At 38.6% G+C, this 20113-nt stretch overlaps 1 protein-coding gene across 2 annotated transcripts in view; it reads left to right on the top strand.

Moving 5' to 3' along the window:
• PLEKHA8 (pleckstrin homology domain containing A8) overlaps nucleotides 1–20113 on the top strand; it is a 108822-nt gene that overhangs the window by 15296 nt on the left and 73413 nt on the right. For both annotated transcript variants that reach the window (XM_055293536.2, XM_055293535.2), the window contains exons 2-12: nucleotides 1308–1424; nucleotides 2435–2590; nucleotides 4083–4207; nucleotides 5474–5632; nucleotides 6665–6705; nucleotides 8949–9106; nucleotides 10943–11099; nucleotides 11491–11576; nucleotides 17033–17091; nucleotides 18047–18177; nucleotides 18821–18891. In XM_055293536.2, the coding sequence (XP_055149511.1) occupies nucleotides 1308–1424; nucleotides 2435–2590; nucleotides 4083–4207; nucleotides 5474–5632; nucleotides 6665–6705; nucleotides 8949–9106; nucleotides 10943–11099; nucleotides 11491–11576; nucleotides 17033–17091; nucleotides 18047–18177; nucleotides 18821–18891 (1260 nt within the window). The remainder of the gene's footprint in view (nucleotides 1–1307; nucleotides 1425–2434; nucleotides 2591–4082; nucleotides 4208–5473; nucleotides 5633–6664; nucleotides 6706–8948; nucleotides 9107–10942; nucleotides 11100–11490; nucleotides 11577–17032; nucleotides 17092–18046; nucleotides 18178–18820; nucleotides 18892–20113) is intronic.

Raw genomic sequence — 20113 nt, 5'->3', positions numbered from 1 at the left:
AATAAAGTGATGCCGTTGGCATCCTACCCACTTGGTTTGTGTGAATCAAACCCCAAGGGCCCATCAGATGTCTGTAGCTGAGCAGCCCTTGGGGCTCTGCCTTCTCTCTGGCTTCCTCAGCCATGGCAGTCCCATGAGAGAAATGTATCTCTAAAGGGCTATGGCATTTCAGAGAAAGAAAAGAACTGCATCTGACTGAGGAGGACTGAGAAAACAAGGTTTACGCAGAGATAGTCAGGGATGATTTTTTCTTTTCTTTTTTTTTATTTGAGACGGATTCTCAAAAAAGATCTTGGTTCACTGCAACCTTCGCCTCCTGGGTTCAAGCGATTCTCCTGCCTCAGCCTCCCAAATAGCTGGAATTACAGGCACTTGCTGCCACGCCCAGCCAATTTTTGTGTTTTTAGTAGAGATGGAGTTTCACCATGTTGGCCAGGATGGTCTCCATCTCTTGACCCCATGATCCACCCACCTCGACCTCCCAAAGTGCTGGGATTACAGGCGTGAGCCACCATGTCTGGCCAGGATGACATTTTATGAAGAGATCAAGTTGGAGCAAAAGTTCAGAGACAGAAATACAGCAAATAAGTGGTTTGGCTAGAAAATAGGGTATGTGAGAGGACTAGATAAGATGCATATTTCTGCTACACATGGTTTGTCTCCTGAAATTCTCCAATATTGAAGTGAATGTAGTTAAGCCTTGAATGTTTTAAGATGACCTCATTTCAATGGATCAATCCTAAAGAATAAGTCAAACAATGTTACCTTTTCCTAAGGGTCATTGGATTCCTAGACAGGCTTCTTAGTTGGCACTTTGTATGACATTTGTTGAAAGGACCTTGTCATCTTTGTTGCCTTATTTCTAAGTTTTGGATAATTTTTCTTAGAAGAGAGGAAGGCAAGCATGTGATAACAGTAATGTTCAGGACATCCTAATTATTCGTCTTAGCAAAAGTAAAAATCACAGACTACTGGTACTGTATTAGGAAAGAAATAGAATACACATCTTATTTATTTCTGTAAATCCTATTACCTAGAGAGTCATCAGTGTACTTGTTGCTTATCCTTCCAGACTTCTGTAATCATGTGACTAAAAAATATATACCTCTTTGGGCATTTTTAATTTTACAAAAATGGGATAAAACATACAGGTCTTTCTAACTTGATTCTTTCTCTCAGAATATCCTTGGCAATGTAAAGCTCCTTGGAGCTAACCCAGTATCCTATGTTAGGCTCTATTTCTGTATCTTGGGAGGTAGTTCATACACAGGCAGTAATTGCAATGATGCTCTTGCTTTGGTTTTCAGGTTGGCAGCCTCGATGGTTCCTTCTCTGTGGGGGAATATTGTCCTATTATGATTCTCCTGAAGATGCCTGGAAAGGTTGCAAAGGGAGCATACAAATGGCAGTCTGTGAAATTCAAGGTGAGAAATCAAGCAACTTGCAAGTTTTATTTTTCTTTCTGTTTTCCCTCAAAAACAAAAAAGCCCCTGGCCCCTGCATACCTTTCTCTGCTGCTCCCATAGTACAGACCAAGGGACATAGTGTTATGTGTCTAAAGAAAGCCTTGCAAATACAATCCAAAACTGTAGCCAGCTTTTATAAGGAGATTGGCTAAGAGGTGGTCAAAATAAATGAGAGCAACGTGCTTCACTACTCAACTAGCACTCATTCCTTAGTGACCTGCTTACCTGGGACCAGTGGCTATTAGCAAAACTTAAAGTCTTTACTGCAGCATCAAACACTTTTGTGTTTAAATCAGGATGGACACACACACACCCTCCACCAAAACAAAACAAAACAAGCAAAAACCTAACAGACTTTCAAATAGTCTTTACTTCTTGTTTTTGTCTTGAGACATGCTGAGAAGATGTGGCTCAAAAGAAAAACAGATTAAATGGGAATTTAGGTAGTGGATGTGGGTGAAAGACTTTGGTTTGCTTGTTTCTTCTCCTAAAGGCTCTGAGAAAATTCTCACACTTTTGGTCTGACTTTTCAAGGGAAGTAGAAGATGGAAAAGATTGTATTTTTGATTGTTTCCCAGTAAATCCAAGGAGATAAAAAATACCCGTGTTTCTTGGCCTCAGAGCAGCCTACTTAACACACACACCCACTGAAAGAGAGATTCCTTCTCTATTCTGATAAGAGATCAGTTTAACTGAAAAGTTAAATTGGGTGATTCTTGTTTGGGCCAAAGTCTTTGTGATGCCTTGGAGGCAATTGCAAGGTTTTCCCTCTTGATTAACAGAGACATCTAAGATGAGATAAGTAAACAGAACTTTGTGTGAATTAGGAGAGGTAATGAGGACTGGCATCCTCTTTGGGAAGAAGCCTTCAATGACTGCCGTCTGTTAAGCTCAAGAAGTTGGGTGGGGTGGAGGCTACCCAGACAGGGCTCTTCTGAGTCTCTGATCGCCCTCTGTCTTGCTCCCAGTTCATTCTGTAGATAATACACGCATGGACCTGATAATCCCCGGGGAACAGTATTTCTACCTGAAGGCCAGAAGTGTGGCTGAAAGACAGCGGTGGCTGGTAGCCCTGGGATCAGCCAAGGCTTGCCTGACTGACAGTAGGACCCAGAAGGAGAAAGGCAAGTATTGATTGTCCTTTGCTGTAGAAACCTTGGGAATCACCCACTGGCATCTCTGATTTCCCTTATTTGTTATCTTGCTTCTGACCATCTAGCCAGCTTTTTGTATCATGCAAATGCTACGTATCTTAGTATAATTTAAGCCAGGGTCCATATCTAACTCTTCTTTCTTGACATAGCATAGTGCAAAGAATGCAGGCTTTGGAGCCAAACACAGCTGGGTATACATGATGGCTTTGCAGTTTATTGACTGTATAACCTTGGCATCGGTCACTTAACCTTTCTTACTCTTAGTTTTCTTCATCTTTTAAAAAGAGGTAATAGATCCTACCTTAGGAGGATTACCATGAGAATTAGTGATGATAAAATGGTGGAGTATCCAGTCTGTGGCCAAACTTGACCTTTGGTGAAGAGTGGTTGAGCCAGATAAGCCTTGGATCAGGGTGTTTTCTGTAGCAACACCCTGCTCCTCCTTCCTTTTTTTCTGGGGTGGGATGGATGCTTAATTGTCAGGTTCCTGTTGCTTAATGCTCATTCACTGGACATTGTTAAGTTCTCCAGAGAACCGTGGCCCAGCTTTCTCTTTGGACTGGGGCAAGAATACCAGGGCTTACTGCCTGGGTCCTAGTTGCCACCCCTAGTTGCTACCCCTAGTCCCTGCCCCATGGCCCTAAATGTACCCTGAAGAGATGAGCTAGGGTGGGGTGAAATGGGAAAAAGTGTTCCAGGGAACATCTCTCATGACAGGTGTGGCAGTTGTGCTTAACTCTTCACATAGATCATAAATTGGCCTCTTCATTGGTTGTTTTAATGCTAAATTGGGAGCAAATTCTAGAAGCTGTTGGCTTTGACTCAGAGCAGATGGTAATGTGCAGTTTTTTTTTCATGAAGAAGGAAACAGAAAAGTGATAATAATTGTAGCTGAGCCCTCGATGCCAGGGTGACTGGAGAGCATTGCTAATAATAATGGCTGGGTGCCATTAGCCTTGACAAGGCAGCGTACCGAACCAATCCTCAGCTGAAATTATGAACGGTGTTCTTAGTGGTAATTGGACACTACAGAATGTTTTTCCCAGGTAAGAGTAGAGCACTGCATTAGTAAGTAAACAGCTATGACCCCATTTTATAGATAGGAAAAACTCTCTGGCAGAACTGAGGCCAAAACTCTGAACCCCTTAGCTCTGCTCCCAGTTCCGACAGGAGTGGGTCAGACAGTATATTGTCTCCTTCTTTGTATACTGGTGATTATTTGGTATATTGGCTTAATAAATAATGTATACTACTTTGAAAGACTGGAGATTTACTTTTTCTGTTTTTTCTTGTTATTACGTCTTCACCTGTCACATTTGCAACCCATACTTTGAAGATTCGACTTTGGGCATATGTTCTGTGTGGTATCCTAACTAGTAAGGATTCCACTTCTGCATAGTATCCTAACTAGTAAATCAGTTGTTTGTTCTGGTTACTGCATTATCATCATTTTGTCATTTAGAGTTTGCTGAAAACACTGAAAACTTGAAAACCAAAATGTCAGAACTAAGACTCTACTGTGACCTCCTTGTTCAGCAAGTAGATAAAACAAAAGAAGTGACCACAACTGGTGTGTCCAATTTGGAGGTAAAATATTATTTATTAATATTATTAATATACATGAATATTATAAAAGAAGCGACTACCAGTATAGCCAATTCTGAGGTAAAATATTATTTTATTAATATTACTAATATACCTAAAAAGTACCAGACGTTGCTTACAGGTGGTGTTTACTCTCACCTAATTTTATGACTTATCTTGGAATTTTCTATTTTATAGAGGAAAAAAGTAACAAAATTAAACAAAGAGAAGCAATAGTACATTTCATCATACGCATGTATATAGCTTTCCTTCGTGGAATGAATTGGAGATTAATTAATTGATAATACTTGGAACCGTTAACTTTAGTACTGTCATACTAAAATATGTTTCTCTCCAGTTTATATTGTTTTGTTAATTACAGTCTTGCAGAGCCATTTCTGTAGCTGTGGCTATTAAGATGCCAGCTTATTGTCTTTCATTCATGTGCATCTATGAGAGTAACAGTATTTTGTTTTACCATCGAAACTGTGCTTTGGAATAGACTAGTGCTTTCAAAGATGGAGACACAGCTTTTTTTTCTCTTCGTTGTCAGCAAGGATTGTGATTTTTAGAATTTATTAATACAGTCATTATTCACTTATTTTAAAACATATATTTAAAGATTTCTCTGGTGTTAAGCTATGTCTAGAATGGCTCACCTTAACCGGGGTTTCTGCTCTGGTTTCGAAGAAGTTTCGATCTGACAGTGCATCTGCAGATTATAATGAAAGATTTTCATTTATTTTCTTAAGTAGTAGAAGAACACTATGCTACTGGTAGTACATGTGTTTTGAGTTTTTCTAAAAAAGGTGATTTAACCCACTTGCATTCACTTCCTTTTGGGTGCTCTTATTCAGCAGCTGCCTAATATGTATGAGATAGACTGTGAGGGGAGGGAGGGAAGATGAAGGATACCAGAAAAAGCATTTCAATCCTGCTCTTGGGAAGTTTATAGTCTAGAGCAGGGATTCTCAAGGAGAGATACTTTTGGTTGTCATGACTGAGGGAGTTACAATTAATGCAATGTAAATTGAACCACTTTACTACCTAAGGCTTTCAGCAGCTCCCTCATTGCTTGCAGGTGAAAGTCAAATAGTGCTGATAGTTACTTGGTTAATAGATAAATTGGGCTTTTCTTTTATAACTGATGTACATATTTCAGCAGGTGGATACATTATTATTTTGTGGACAACCTCTAAGGACATTCCACAGTTGGGCTTTTTCTTTTTTGGCAAGGTAAAGGAGTCTTCTACTCTGGTTGTTTCGTAGGAGGGAATTGATGTGGGAACTTTGCTGAAATCAACCTGTAATACTTTTCTGAAGACCTTGGAAGAATGCATGCAGATCGCAAATGCAGCCTTCACCTCTGAGCTGCTCTACCGCACTCCACCAGGATCACCGCAGCTGGCCATGCTCAAGTCCAGCAAGGTAAAAGTCCAGCTCAGTTTGGCTGCAACAAGGCATCATGAAAAGTTTCAAAGTTTATAGTGAGTTATGTTCTCCATTACCCTTTAGTGACTTATAAAGACAGTTTTTTAATGGGCTTTGCTCTATGTCCTTTTTTATATCTGTCCTCAGCACACCACATCCAGTCAGTTATTTGCGGCAATTTTACCACCTAAACATGTTTCTAACGTAGCCTCTTTCCAACCCCTTGTCGAGTGAGTCTTGCCTAAAGTTGTGATAGTCTTCTAACTATTAATAGTTCTTTCAGCCTGACCCTTCCAGTCAACCATATTTCTATTAATGTAGTATAAATCAAACCACTTAACCTAAGCCTTTCCAGTGGCTCCCTCATTGCCTGTAGGTTAAAGTCAAAACTTCTTAACCCCTTCCCACATTACCAGCTCTTTCCCTGTCATTACCTAGCTTGAGCATATTCATTGCCTGTGTTAATAATTCCTTCCACACCTTTGTGCCATTTTCCAGTGCCAGGAATGCTCTTCACCTCTCTGTCCTGGATTAGCTCATACTCATCCTCAAAGACTTAGTCTCTTCTCCCCTGAATCACTAGATTGGGCTAAAAGCCTCTCTTATACATATTCCTATTTTATTTATATTCCTTGTTTTGTACTGAAATGATTTTTAGGGCAGGAACCCCATAGGGTCTACCTTTATACCTCTAGTACTTGATATAATACTTGCGTCATAGTTTGCTGCTTATTAATGTTTAATTAGCATAACTGAAATTACAAAGAAAGCTAGTCACTGAGTTTGACTGATAATTAGGTCTGTCAAAAGATCATCTTCTTTTTCCTTAGAAATGTATTTGTATAAATAAGAAGGACTAGTTGGAATCAATGACTCTCTTTTGGGAAGACCTAAAATTGTTTCTGTTTAGTGGGGCTAGTGTATATTATGGTCATATGGTCATATTTACCATTTTGTATGTTATAAGATCATAAATATGCTCTGTTCAAAGTTTAACATGTGAACTTTCTTTCTTTGCTTCTTTTAAAGATGAAACATCCTATTATACCAATTCATAATTCATTGGAAAGGTACAGTAGCTTTTTTTCTTCTTGCTAAAAATTAAAAAAAAATAAGGATATTGTTATTCCTTGTTTAAAAAAAGATACTTTGATCGTGTAATGGTTTTTCTCAGGATTTGAAATAATATGGAAGTAAACAATATCTGACTTTCCTCTTTTGAGTGTGCCTGAATCAACCCAGAGCAGACCTTTATTTAGCACTAATAGGGAAGATGTTGGCATTTTCCCTAAGATGGATCTCGCCTATCACATCTAGTAACTTTTAATCTCTCTAAGGTGTACTGAAGGTTGAAACTTCTCTTGTAGAGGAAACTTCTCTCTGAGCATTGTTTTAAGTGTGCTTTTATCTAGAAATGATAGTAGTGCTATTTTGTTGTGTTTAAAAATAAAAATCTTAGGTAATGTTGCAAGTTGAAAAATAACCTACTATAAAAATCTAAACTATTTCTATTCCCCTAAATGCTCCTTCAATTTTGAAGGTGATTTAACCCATGAAAGTGGGCTAAATTACTGTAGCCTCAACATTGTGGGCCCAACCAATCCACCTACCTCAACCTCCCAAGTAGCTGGGACTATAGGTGCATGCCACCATGCCTGGCTAATTTTTGTATTTTCTGTAGAGACAGGGTTTCACCATGTTGCCCAGGCTGGTCTTGAACTCCTGAGCTCAAGCAATTCACCCGCCTTGGTCTCCCCAAGTGTTGGTATTACAGGCCTGAGCCACTGTGCCCGGCCTCAAATTATTTAATAGTTCATCTCTTTATATACTATTGCTTACTTCTTTATTACAAGGATTGTTCCCAATTTAGTTATTTCCAGTTTTCTCCTGTTTTAAATATTCTTACTAGGAGCATATTTGTAGGTTTTTTGTTGTTGTTGAGGTCTTTGCCTCTATATGCGCCTACATTTTGAATTACTAGGTTGAAATATGGTTTTTTTTTTAAAGAAAATAGCAAATACTTTTCCTGTAGTTACTATGTAGCTTGGACTCTTCCTTCTTATTTTTATTAGAAGAAAATATTTTTTGTTCTAATTAGGCTAGGTGTAATCACCTAATCATAATGATAAGATATTATGATTGTTCCTTTAACCAGTAGAATTACCTGTTCTACTTGCATGTTAATTGGCTTTTTCTGTTACCCTAATGTGCTGACATTTCCCTCAGGATGTGATGTCTTCCTGGGTTTTTTCTCTCAGACATACTTTATAAGGGGTACTCTCCCTGGTTGGGCATGGTGGCTCACGCCTATAATCCCAGCACTTTGGGAGGCCGAGACAGGTGGATCACCTGAGGTCAGGCGTTCAAGACGAGCCTGGCCAAGCTGGTGAAACCCTGTCTCTACTAAAAATGCAAAAAATTAACTGGGCGTGGTGGCGGGCGCCTGTAATCCCAGCTACTCAGGAGGCTGAGGCAGGAGAATCACTTGAACCCGGAAAGCAGAGGTAGCAGTAAGCCAAGGTCACACCATTGCACTCCAGCCTGGGCGACAGAGCGAGACTCCATCTCTAAATAAATAAATAAATAAAATAGACAGTTACTGGCTGGGCAAACACAGAGAAATGGCCAGTGGTGTACAAATGAAGAAGCCCCCCAGGGAGAAGTTGAGGAAAGTAAAGTGTGCAAAGTGGCACCCGGAGAAAACTGATTGAAAACCAAAGAGCTGTCAATGACTATTTCCTGATGCTGCTGGGGAGCAGGAAGATTGGGACTGCTGAGGGTGCTGGGAAAGCTATTAATGGCTCTTTGATTTCTAAATTGCAGCCTTGAGGCTGGACTGCTCCCATCACAGGCCTTGGAGGCAGAAGACTGGGAGGTTTGGCTTGATTTAACAATTCTTTCAGTGGATGTTGAAAGGATAACATTTACCTGGGCAGTCAATTTATGACCAGGCTTGGCGAGGTGGCTCATGCCTGTAATCCCAGCACTTTAGAATGCTGAGGTGGGAGGATTGCCTGAGGCCAGGTGGTCAAGACCAACCTGGGCAACATAGTGACACCCCATCTCTACAAAAAATTACAAATTAGCTGGGCGTGGTGGCAGGCACCTGTAGTCTGAGCTACTCAAGGTGGAATGCTGGGCTCAAGTAGGAGGATTGATTGAGCTCAGGAGATTGCAGTGAGCTGTGATTGTGCCACTGTACTACAGCCCTACAGCCTGGGTGACAGAGTGGAGACCCTGTTTCAAAAAAAAAAAAAAAAAAAGGACCAAATAATAACCTTCTGGCTTTTTTTTCCTTTTAAAAAATTTGCAGGCAAATGGAGTTGAGCATTTTTGAAAATGGATCTTTAAATATGGAAATAAATGGTGAGGAAGAAATCCTAATGAAAAATAAGAATTCCTTATATTTGAAATCTGCAGAGATAGACTGCAGCATATCAAGTGAGGAAAATACAGATGATAATATAACAGGTAAAAACAAAAGTAAAGTCTGAAACAAACCAATTTTAGATGATAGAAAATTTGGGAATTTGATGTATATCCGTGATAGGGATTAACCTCAAGACCATGTAGTAGTGTCTCCTAAGGAGGATATTGGCTGGGTAAGATAGGTCATATGACTGAACAACATTCTTTCATCCAATCTGACCTGGTGTTGAGAAGGCAGAGTGAAGAGGAAGATTCCTGCTCAGTGTTCTTGGGCTGCAGTGAGCAGAGGGCCTTCAACCCTGTATCTTAAAAGTCCTTTGAACTTAGATTATGGTGTTAGACTTAACAGTGTGTAAAATTACAGCAGGTCAGTTTTTCATCCTCCCAGTTTCTGTTGGGCCTGAGGATGTCAGAATTCACCAGTCACCATGAGGTTTCTACGCAGTCTTCTCTGTTTATCAGGCCAAAGTCCCACATTTCAGGTAATAGGTCTGTGGTTCAAATATGCTAATCCCTTGGCACTAATCACTGAAATCTACTTCAGATCAAAGATAATTATATTAGAGCTTTCAATTGTGTTATAAAACACAATTGTGTTTCACTTTCAATTGTGAAATTAAAATTTCCTCCTCATCTGCCTTGAAATAAGAGACCTTGTTTTTTCCCCGACGAGTCGGGGAGCAGTGTGGGAGTTGAGGGAAGGAGCTGTGTTTTCTTAGCTGTTAATCTGAGAGAGACAATCCACACATCATTGGAGCCTTATCTCTTGGGTAAATAATAAAGACAGGAGAAAATGTCTGTCAAAACAGTGCAGTCATTTATTTGCTCCTGTAATTTTACTTCTAGGAATTGTTCTTCAGTGAATAGTTAGATTTAAGGAGAAAGACCTATTGACAGGGATGTTCTTTGTGGCATTATAGTCAGTTCTCATTATTTGCAGTAGTTAGGTTTTATTTAGTCACCATGAGCACTGAATTAGCAAATACTAAACTGTTGTTCCTGGGGGAAATACAAGGTTAGGTTCCTGCAAGCCTTTGGTCACAAAATTTTTGTCTACCAATCAATACATAACCTTGTTTTATGTGTGTTTTTGTTTAAAGACACTTTAATATGTATTGTTGATTCATTAACATTGAACTTAACGGTGAACAGCACTATTACTCATGCTTGAATGAAGCTTATCTAACACACATCTTTTTTCCATAAGGCACATCACAGCCTTTTTGTGGGTAGGAATGCTAGACGGTACTATACTTCGGAGCCCTTTTAGACAGCAAAAACAACAAAATGCACAAACATGCATAAAATGTGGCACTAAGTAAGGACATTTGTCTATACTATGAGAGCTGAAACAAGAAGGCAGAACATCACATTGCTCTACCTCAGCTAGGAATATGTGTGTCCAGCAACAAAGTTTTCACCACTTTGCACGTGTCCACAAATGACTGCAAAAGTGCCGTGTGTATTGATTTTGGGGTTACAAAATAAATTTTAGTAAGTAGACAAATTCACAAATACGTATAGAATGTGCTAATAATGAGTAGTGATTGTATTTATAATTGTAAAATTTTGGAAGCTACCTAAGTGCCCCTCATGGGTATGATACAATATAACATGGTCATTAAAATCATGTTTTTGAAGGGCTGAATGATAATGAAAATATTCATGATACATTGTTTAGTGAAAGCAAGCAGGATTCAAATCTACACATACTTCAAGTTTCGTTTGTGTGTGTAGATGTATGTATATGTGAATGTGAACAGTGTTTCATGAATTATTTCTATGTATTTTTCTGTGTTTTAGAAATTTTCAACAATCAATATGTATTTTTAGAATAAATATATAATAGGTTAGTAATAGATATTTTCTACTTTGCAGTCCAGGGTGAAATAATGAAGGAAGATGGAATGGAAAACCTGAAAAATCATGACAATAACTTGACTCAGTCTGGATCAGACTCAAGTTGCTCTCCGGAATGCCTCTGGGAGGAAGGCAAAGAAGTTATCCCAACTTTCTTTAGTACCATGAACACAAGGTATTCTAGACTCTCTAATATCACTGATGCTTGGATACCAGCTTCCATTCTGGAAAATCAGTCATGGTGTTCCTTTCAGGTGATGGCATATTCTAGGAGAATAGAGAATGTGGTATACCAAGTACCTGCTTTACTGTTTACTCTTTCTTACCAATGAATAAGAAGGAATTGATTGTGAAGTGTGCTCTGTGAACAAATGTTAGCTTGCTTTGGTGAATTATCTTTGGAAATTTATTTTATGAGACCATATTAGAAAAACAGTCATTGGGGCATATCAAGTCAAATGATTTACCCTACAGAGAGGCAGCTGTTTCTATGACTTACCTCTGAATTGCAGAGTGCTGATACTGTATTTTCAATCTTTTCTCCTCCATATCACCAAATTATGTAGCTTTAGTGACATTGAACTTCTGGAAGACAGTGGCATTCCCACAGAAGCATTCTTGGCATCATGTTATGCTGTGGTTCCAGTATTAGGTAAGATTCCTGCAGTTGCCTTACATTCATTCATGTCTAGAATCTGCCTCACTGTAGTTATTTTGCAGGAGAAATACCCCGAACTATGTGTACAGTGAGATGACCCTTAGCTATTTGTTCAAATCACCAGACACATACAGTTAAAACTGTGTGAACTTAAGCATTATTGCATATTCCCATTTCATTTCTAATGATTAAATATTGACCTCAAAATAGTGTAATTTAAAAGGGGGATCTTTCTAGAAATCATACATAAAAGTAAAAAAAGTATTTGAGGAATAGGCCTTCAAATATATTGGCCCTGTGAAAAAATGTGTTTTACCAGTTAAAACTTTTTTTTTTTTTTTTTTTGAGAGAGGCTCTTGCTTTGTTGTCCAGGCTGGAGTGCAGTGGCATGATCTCTGTTCACTGCAAACTTGACCTCCCAGGCTCAAGCAATCCTTCCACCTCAGCCTTCTTGGTAGCTGGACTATATACTCATGCCCGGCTAATTTTTGTATTTTTTGTGGAGATGGGTTTTGTCATGTTGCCCATACTGGTCTGGAACACCTGGGCTCAAGTGATCCTTCCCTCCCAAAATGTGAGCCACCATACCCGACCAAAACATATTTTCTTTTTTTTTTTTTTTTTTGTTTGAGACGGAGTCTCGCTCTGTTGCCCAGGCTGGAGTGCAGTGGCGGGATCTCCGCTCACTGCAAGCTCCGCCCCACAGGTTCATGCCATTCTCCTGCCTCAGCCTCCCGAGTAGGGACTACAGGTGCCTGCCACCACACCCGGCTAATTTTTTTGTATTTTTAGTAGAGACGGGGTTTCACTGTGTTTGCCAGGATAGTCTCAATCTCCTGACCTCATGATCCGCCCACCTTGGCCTCCAAAAGTGCTGGGATTACAGGCATGAGCCACCATGCCCGGCCTCCAAAACGTATTTTCAAAGATTTTTAAAGATATATTCTCTCTCTCTCTATATATATATATATAAAATATATATAACATACATATATATAACATATGTATATGTAAATAAATAAATATATGTTATGGCTGGGCGCAGTGGCTCACACCTGTAATCCCAGCACTTTGGGAGGCTGAGGCAGGCGGATCACCTGAGATGAGGAGTTTGAGACCAGCCTGGCCAATGTGGTAAAACCCCGTCTCTACTAAAAATACAAAAATTAGCTGGGTGTGGTGGCACGCACCTGTAATCCCAGTTACTCAGGAGGCTGAGGCAGGAGAATCACGAACCTGGGAGGCAGAGGTTGCAGTGAGCCAAGATTGCGCCACTGCAGTCCAGCCTGGATGACAGACAGCCTGTCTCCAAAAAAAAAAAAAAGTGTATATATATATGATGTGTGTATATATGTTATGTGTATATATGTTATATATATTTTAATAGATAAATATATCTATGCAAATTTATATGTAACATTTAAATTATATGTAATTTATATATATAACAAATATATAATTTTATATTATATATAATATATATTTATATATGTAAAAAAGTTTATTTAGGTCAAATTCACTTTTACTTGTATAAAGTCAGTAATACCAAGAATGGCTAATGTGTTGAAATTTGCTTTATGACCCATTTAACTATACATCTTTTGTAAAAATTGAGGTATAACTCGCGTAGGATTTAACTGTTATGATTCAGTGAATTTTGACAAATGCACCTACCTCTCTAATCCATATCCTTATCAAGAAATAGTATGTTTTCATCACCCTGGAATGTTCCCTGTGTCACTTAGCCTGAAATAACCATTTTATTGATTTCTGTCACCATAGGTCAGTTCTACCTATTCTAAAACTTGATATAACTGGAATATTATACTTTTTTGTCTCTGGCTTTTCTCATACAGTATGTTTTTGAGATTCATCCTTGTTATCTGTATCAGTAGTTAGTTCCTTTTTATTGCTAAGTAGTATTCCATTAAATGAATATACCACAATTATTTATTCACTCTCTTATTGATGGACTTTGGGCAGTTTGTAGTTTGGGACTCTTTTTTTTTTTTTTTTTTTTTCCTTGAGACAGAGTCTTGCTCTGTCACCTAAGCTGGAGTGCAGTGGCACAATCTCGGTTCACTGCAACCTCCACCTCCCAGGTTCAAGTGATTCTCCTGCCCCAGCCTCCCGAGTAGCTAGGATTGCAGGCCTGTGCCACCATGCCTGGCTAATTTTTTTTGTATTTTTAGTAGAGACAAAGTTTCACCATGTTGTCCAGGCTGGTCTCAAACTCCTGACCTCACGTGATCCGCCCACCTCAGCCTCCCAAAGTGCTGGGATTACAGGAGTGAGCCACTGCTCTTGGCCAATTTGGGACTATTATAAATGAAATTGCTCTAAACATTTTTGTGCCTGTGGGCCTGTGCTTTCATTTCTCTTGGGTAAATACCTAGGACTGGAATTGCTGCTTCATAGTTTAACTTCATAATAAACTGCCAGACAGTTATAATGGTTGCACAATTGTTTATAGTGTATGAGTATTCTAGTTGTTTCACTTCTTCACCAGCATTTGGTAGTGTCAATATTTTGTTTTTGGCATTCCTGAGTGTTTTAGTGGTATTTCATTGTGGCTTTAATTTGCATTTCCATGATGACTAATGATATTGAGCACTTTTTTGTATAATTATTGGCCATCCCTATCTCTTCCATTGTGAAATGTCTGTTCAAATCTTTCACCCATTTTTAAAAGTTAATTGTTTTTCTTTTTATTACTGAGTTGGGAGAGTTCTTTATATATTCTTAATTAAAATTCCTTTGTAGACATGTGACTATTTTCCCCCAGAGTATGGCTTGCCTCCTCCTTTTCTTAATGATGACTTTTCAGAAGTTTTAAATTTCCATGAAGTCCAGTTTCTTCTTTTATACTTAGAGCTTTTAGTGTCTTAAGAAATCTTTACCTATCCCAAAGGTCATGAAGACATTCTGTTTTCTTCTAGACTCTTCCAACTTTTACATTTGTGCCTATGAACCACTGGAATTATTTTTTGTGTGTGGTGTGAGGTAGGGAGTTGAGGTTCTTTTTTTTTTTTTTCCCTTGTGGTATCTGGTTGCTCAAGAACCATGGGTCAAAATATGTTTTCCCTTTTACATTGCTTTGGCAGCTCTGTCGAAAATCAATTGAACTTATAATGCTGATAATGTGGGACTGTTTCTGGACTCTTGTTTCTGTTCCAATGATCTCATGGTGTCTTAATTATTATAAGGCTTAAAATCAGATAATGTAAGTCTCTCAGTTTTTTCTTTTTCAAGATTGTTTTGGAAATTCTAGGCCTTTTGATAAATTTTAGCTGTTCAATTCCTGTTTAAAAGCCTTTTAGGATTTTGATTAAGATTACATTGTATCTCTAAACCAATTAGGGGAAAGCTGACATCTTAAACAACATTGAAGGCTGGGCTCACTGGCTCATAACTGTAATCCCAGCACTTTGGGAGGCCAAGGCAGGAGGATCGCATGAAACCAGGAGTTTGATCCTGGCCTAGGCAACAAAGTAAGACCCTGTCTCTGAAAAAAATTAGCCAGGTGTGATGGCGCAAGCCTATAGTCCCAGCTACTTGGGAGGCTGATGCAGGAGAATCACCTGAGCCTGGGATATCAAAGCTGCAGTGAGCCGTGGCTGCACCACTGCACTCCATCCTAGGTGACCGAGCAAGAACCTGTCTCAAAAACAAAAACATTGAATCTTCCAATCCATGAGGATGCTGCATCTATTTACTTAAGTCATTTTAATTTTCTCTGAAGAATGTTCTATGTAGTTTTAGTGTATAGATATCATATTTCTTTTGTTAGGAATAAATTTTAGAATTTTTTTATGCTGTTGTAAAAAGTGTTTTATTTCATTTTCCAATTATTAATAGCATGTACATGCAAATTATGTTTATATGCTGAGTTGTTTTTATAATCATGAATGAGTTAACTTTATAAAATGCTTTTTCTGTATTTGCTGAAGTCATTTTTTTCCTGTAATTTGTTAATGTAGTGAATTACATTGTTTGGATGAATTTCATTCATTATCTTGATATTTGTTTCTATTATCTTGCTACTTATTTTCTGCTTTTCTCTGTATGTTCTTTGTTCCCTTTTTACTCCTTTCCTGATCTCTAGCCAGTTAATCAATTTTTTTTTAGTATTCTGTTTTGTTTCCTCTTTTGGCCTGTTAGCTACCTATCTTTGTCCCTGCCTTTCTTTTAGATCAATCAAGTATTTTTTTGTTTGTTTGTTTTAAGAATTCCTCTGTCTTTTCTCTTTTGGCTTTTTAGCTGTACCTCTTTATTTTATTTTTTAGTCATTGTTCTTGCCCAACAGAAATATTCAAACCACATATGTAATTTTAAGTTTTCTAGTAGGCACATTAATATAGTAAACACAAATTAATTTTAATAATGCATTTTAAAACCTAGAATATCTAAAATATCTCAACATGTAATAAATATAAAAGAATCATTGGGCCAGGTGTGGTGGCTTACGCCTGTAATCCCAGCACTTTGGGAGGCCGAGGCAAGTGGATCACAAAGTCAGGAGATCGAGACCATCTTGGCCAACGTGGTGGCGCATGCCTGTAATCCCAGCTACCTGGGAGGCTGAGGCAGGAGAATCGCTTGAACCAGGGAGTCGGAGGTTGCACTGAGCCAAGATCACGCCACTGCACTCTAGGCTGGCAACAGAGCGAGACTCCGTCCCAAAAAAAAAAAAAAAAAAAAAGAAAAGAATCATTAATGAGTCTGAGCATGGTGGCTCACACCTGTAATCCCAGCACTTTGGGAGGCTGAGGTGGGCAGATCACTTGAGATCAGGAGTTCAAGACCAGCCTGGCCAACATGGTGAAGCCCGTCTCTACTGAAAATACAAAAATTAGCTGGGCGTGGTGGTGGGCATCTGTAATCTCAGCTACTCAAGAGGCTGAGGCAGGAGAATCGCTTGAACCTGGGAGGTGGAGGTTGCAGTGAGCCGAGATCATGCTACTCTACTCCAGCCTGGGGACAGAGTGAGAGACTCCATCTCAAACAAACAAACAAAAAAACCAAAAGAATCATTAATGAGATATTTTGCAATCTCTTTTTCATACTTAGTCTTCCAAATCTGGTATGTATTTTACCTCCAGTACATTTTGGTTAGTACTAGCCACACTGCAAGTACTAACTAGCCACATATCTAGTGGCTACCATATTAGACAGTGCAGCCCTAAGGATTACTATGTGAATCCTAAACTTATAAGATTATCTTCATCTCACCTCTCACTTAGGGCCTCATTATAACTCATCTTGGAGTAGTGTAATAGAAAAAGATGATAATAGTATCCTGGAAGTTTTTGAAGGTTATCTTTAGATAATGATTTGGAAGCAAAAATTAAAGTTGTTGGGGATCTGCTAAATTTATTATTACTTCATTATAAAAAATATTGCCACTTAAAAATTGCTTTTTCAGAAATGTTTTCGATCTTTTCTTCTAGACAAACTTGGCCCTACAGTGTTTGCTCCTGTTAAGATGGATCTTGTTGGAAATATTAAGGTGAGCATACTGGTTTGTCTCTGTGGAAACTTTTAAATAAAGGAAAATGTTTTCAACATTTTTGTGCTTGGCCAGAATAAATCAAAAAGTGAAAAATGTGTCACTGTTCTTTAAAAGAGCAAGCATCTTTCTTCTCACATTGTGAATGCTCAGCAAGGGAATTACTAAGCCTTTATTATATGCTAGAGTTAAGCTTTATGGGGAGTAGAAGATTCATTTTTAAAATGAAACCAGGACTGCCTTTTCATGTGCACCATGTGGATCAGTAGGGTTTCACTCTAATGTCCACACTGATTCTGTACTTTTTTAGGTTTAAATGGTGACAAGTTATATTTTTCTGAAAGATAGGTTATATAGTGAAAATAGCTGTCAGTGGTCTGGGACTCAAAAGGCCCATTTCCAGTGGTAGTTGTGGGACCATCAACAACTCACCAAATCTCTCTGAGCCTCTTTCTTCCAGGTAAAATAAGGGATGGGTCCCCTTTTAAATGCAGATTAAATGTTACCTTCTTGAGGATACAGTACCCAATAAAAATCTTTTTTGTCATTGGAGACTAGTCTTTGAGGAAGCACTATTAGGAATTCCTGTAGATATACCTTTCTTTATTGTATTTAGGTGGAATAGTTGCAAGTAGTCTCATTAGAACAAATGATTGTTGAATTTTATACTCAGAGTGAAAAGTATCTGCCAAAGACAGCCATGAGAGAGGTTCTGAGGCAGAAAAAATAACTTAAAGAACAAAACTTTAAACCCTGAGACTATTTAATTCCAGTTTAAGCTACATAGAATTCTCCAAAACAAATACTATCATGAAAACATAAGGAAGAAGGTAATAGGAGCTTAATTAATCTCCTTAGAGGCCTGCTTGCCAGACTTACAAGTCTCAATACTATACTGAGTTGCTTGATAACTTCAGCATTTTAAACTTAGGTTGTTTCCCTGCTTTCCCTCCAGAAAGTAAATCAGAAGTATATAACCAACAAAGAAGAGTTTACCACTCTCCAGAAGATAGTGCTGCACGAAGTGGAGGCGGATGTAGCCCAGGTTAGGAACTCAGCGACTGAAGCCCTCTTGTGGCTGAAGAGGTGAGGCAGCTGGGGTGGGACAGCAGTTAAAATCTAGCTCAAAAAAAATTACCAGCAAAAAAAATTGTTACACAAAGGAGACTACTTCTGAGTGAAGGATATAGTTGAATTGTGTGGCCTTTTCTGGAAGTCCTAATGAATAATACCACCTTATTTTTTTTTGCCTCCCTTTTGATGGTGATAAATATTGTTAATAAGTATATATAAGATAGGAATCTTAAAGGCATTAAAGTCAACTGGCTTCTGTTTAAATCAGTGGCTCTCCAACTTCAGTGGCATCAGAATCATCTGGAAGACTTGTTAAAAACACTAGACTCAGAACCAGTTTCTGATTCAGTAACTCGGGTGGGGCCCCAGAATTTGCATTTCTAGCAAATTCCCAGGTGATGCTAAAGCCACTAATCCTGGGACACATTTTGAAAACTACTTCTTTAGGTATATCAGATGAGATGAAAGAGGGGCTCCAGAGCAAGCTAAAGGGAAGTGAAGGGAAGAGGTTCAGGAAGGACTGCCATATGATTTGACCTATTCACTGCTGTGCGTAAGATGTTACTGAAATGGAAGCTGATGTCTGCCATTTCTTTATACCCATGTAACATAAGTGAACTTTGAAAATAATATTTCTTCCTTTATTTTGTTTTAGAGGTCTCAAATTTTTGAAGGGATTTTTGACAGAAGTGAAAAATGGGGAAAAGGATATCCAGACAGCCCTAAGTAAGTGTTCTTTACGTTTTGTTGGATGAGTCAATAGACTGTGGAATGGAGACCCCTAGAGGAGGATACAGGGTATAGGGGATATTTCTGCTTTTCAGGATTTGATTTTGTTTCTTTTCTTATTTCATTATTATTCATTGCTTCCTATATGCTTTGTTTAAAAAGTACCTATGAGACAATGACCTGGTAATCTAGATGTAACTTACTAAAAATCAGTATATTTTAAAGAAGTGCTGAATAAATGGAAAGCCATCTCTTAAACATAATAGGAAGACCTAATATTATCAAGAAGTTAGTTTTCCTAAATCTTCAAATATATTATAGTCTTTGAAAATCAGTATACAAAGAAAAGCTTGAACACCATAACAGTGGGTTGGCGTGGGGGAATCCCAGAGATTTGTTCTGGAGTAGGATTAAAGGTTTTCATCATCGTGTTAACTCCTCAAATATATAATGCTCTGTGCGTCCCAGTTTCTAGTCATAGAGCCAAAATGGGATGAAGGGCTTGGTCATAGGAGATCATCTTATATCTCCAGCACCTTAAGGTAGTGACTGCAACATTGTAGGTGCTTAATAAACGTTGGACAGGTAGGTAGATGGATGGATGTGTGGATAGAGCCATTTATCAGACCAGTTTTGGAAAATGTTGAGATTTGGGAGCATCGTTACAGTGCTTCTAATGGAGTGGCTGAACTCTCACCATTGATCTGTAGGAAATTCTTCTAGCATGGGCTGTGAGGCGTGTGTGGAGAAAAAAATGAACTGTGACATAAACTAATTAGATGCTTCTGGTTTGAGAGGGAGCTAGTGTTCTCTGTGGCTTTTTTCAGTGTCACAGTTGGGTTCTACCTCCTTCTGTTAGTCCTCTCTCTGGGCCATGAGTCCTCAAGAATTCTGTCCCCACATGATTTCCCGAGTCTGCCCCATCTAGCAACTGCTGATCTGCCATAAAAATGAGAGCTGACATTTCTGTAGCACTTCGTGAAGAATTTAGACTTCGTAAACTTAATCCTCATTTCAATCCATTTTTACAGGTTAGGGAACTGTAAGATTAAAATATTGCTTAAGACCAACATAGGGTCTGAAGCAGAGTGGCTTTGAGGCCCCTGCTTTGAAGGTCCACATTTCTCCTACAAAGGGTCTTCTCCACCATTCCTCGGCCACCTGCATTTTTACATTCCCCATACATCCCTGAATTTCAGGATGGTCTCAGTTATATCCT

Source organism: Symphalangus syndactylus, chromosome 9, assembly GCF_028878055.3.
Source record: "Symphalangus syndactylus isolate Jambi chromosome 9, NHGRI_mSymSyn1-v2.1_pri, whole genome shotgun sequence".
Lineage (NCBI taxonomy): Eukaryota > Metazoa > Chordata > Mammalia > Primates > Hylobatidae > Symphalangus > Symphalangus syndactylus.
This window is presented reverse-complemented; position numbering and strand designations above follow the sequence as displayed.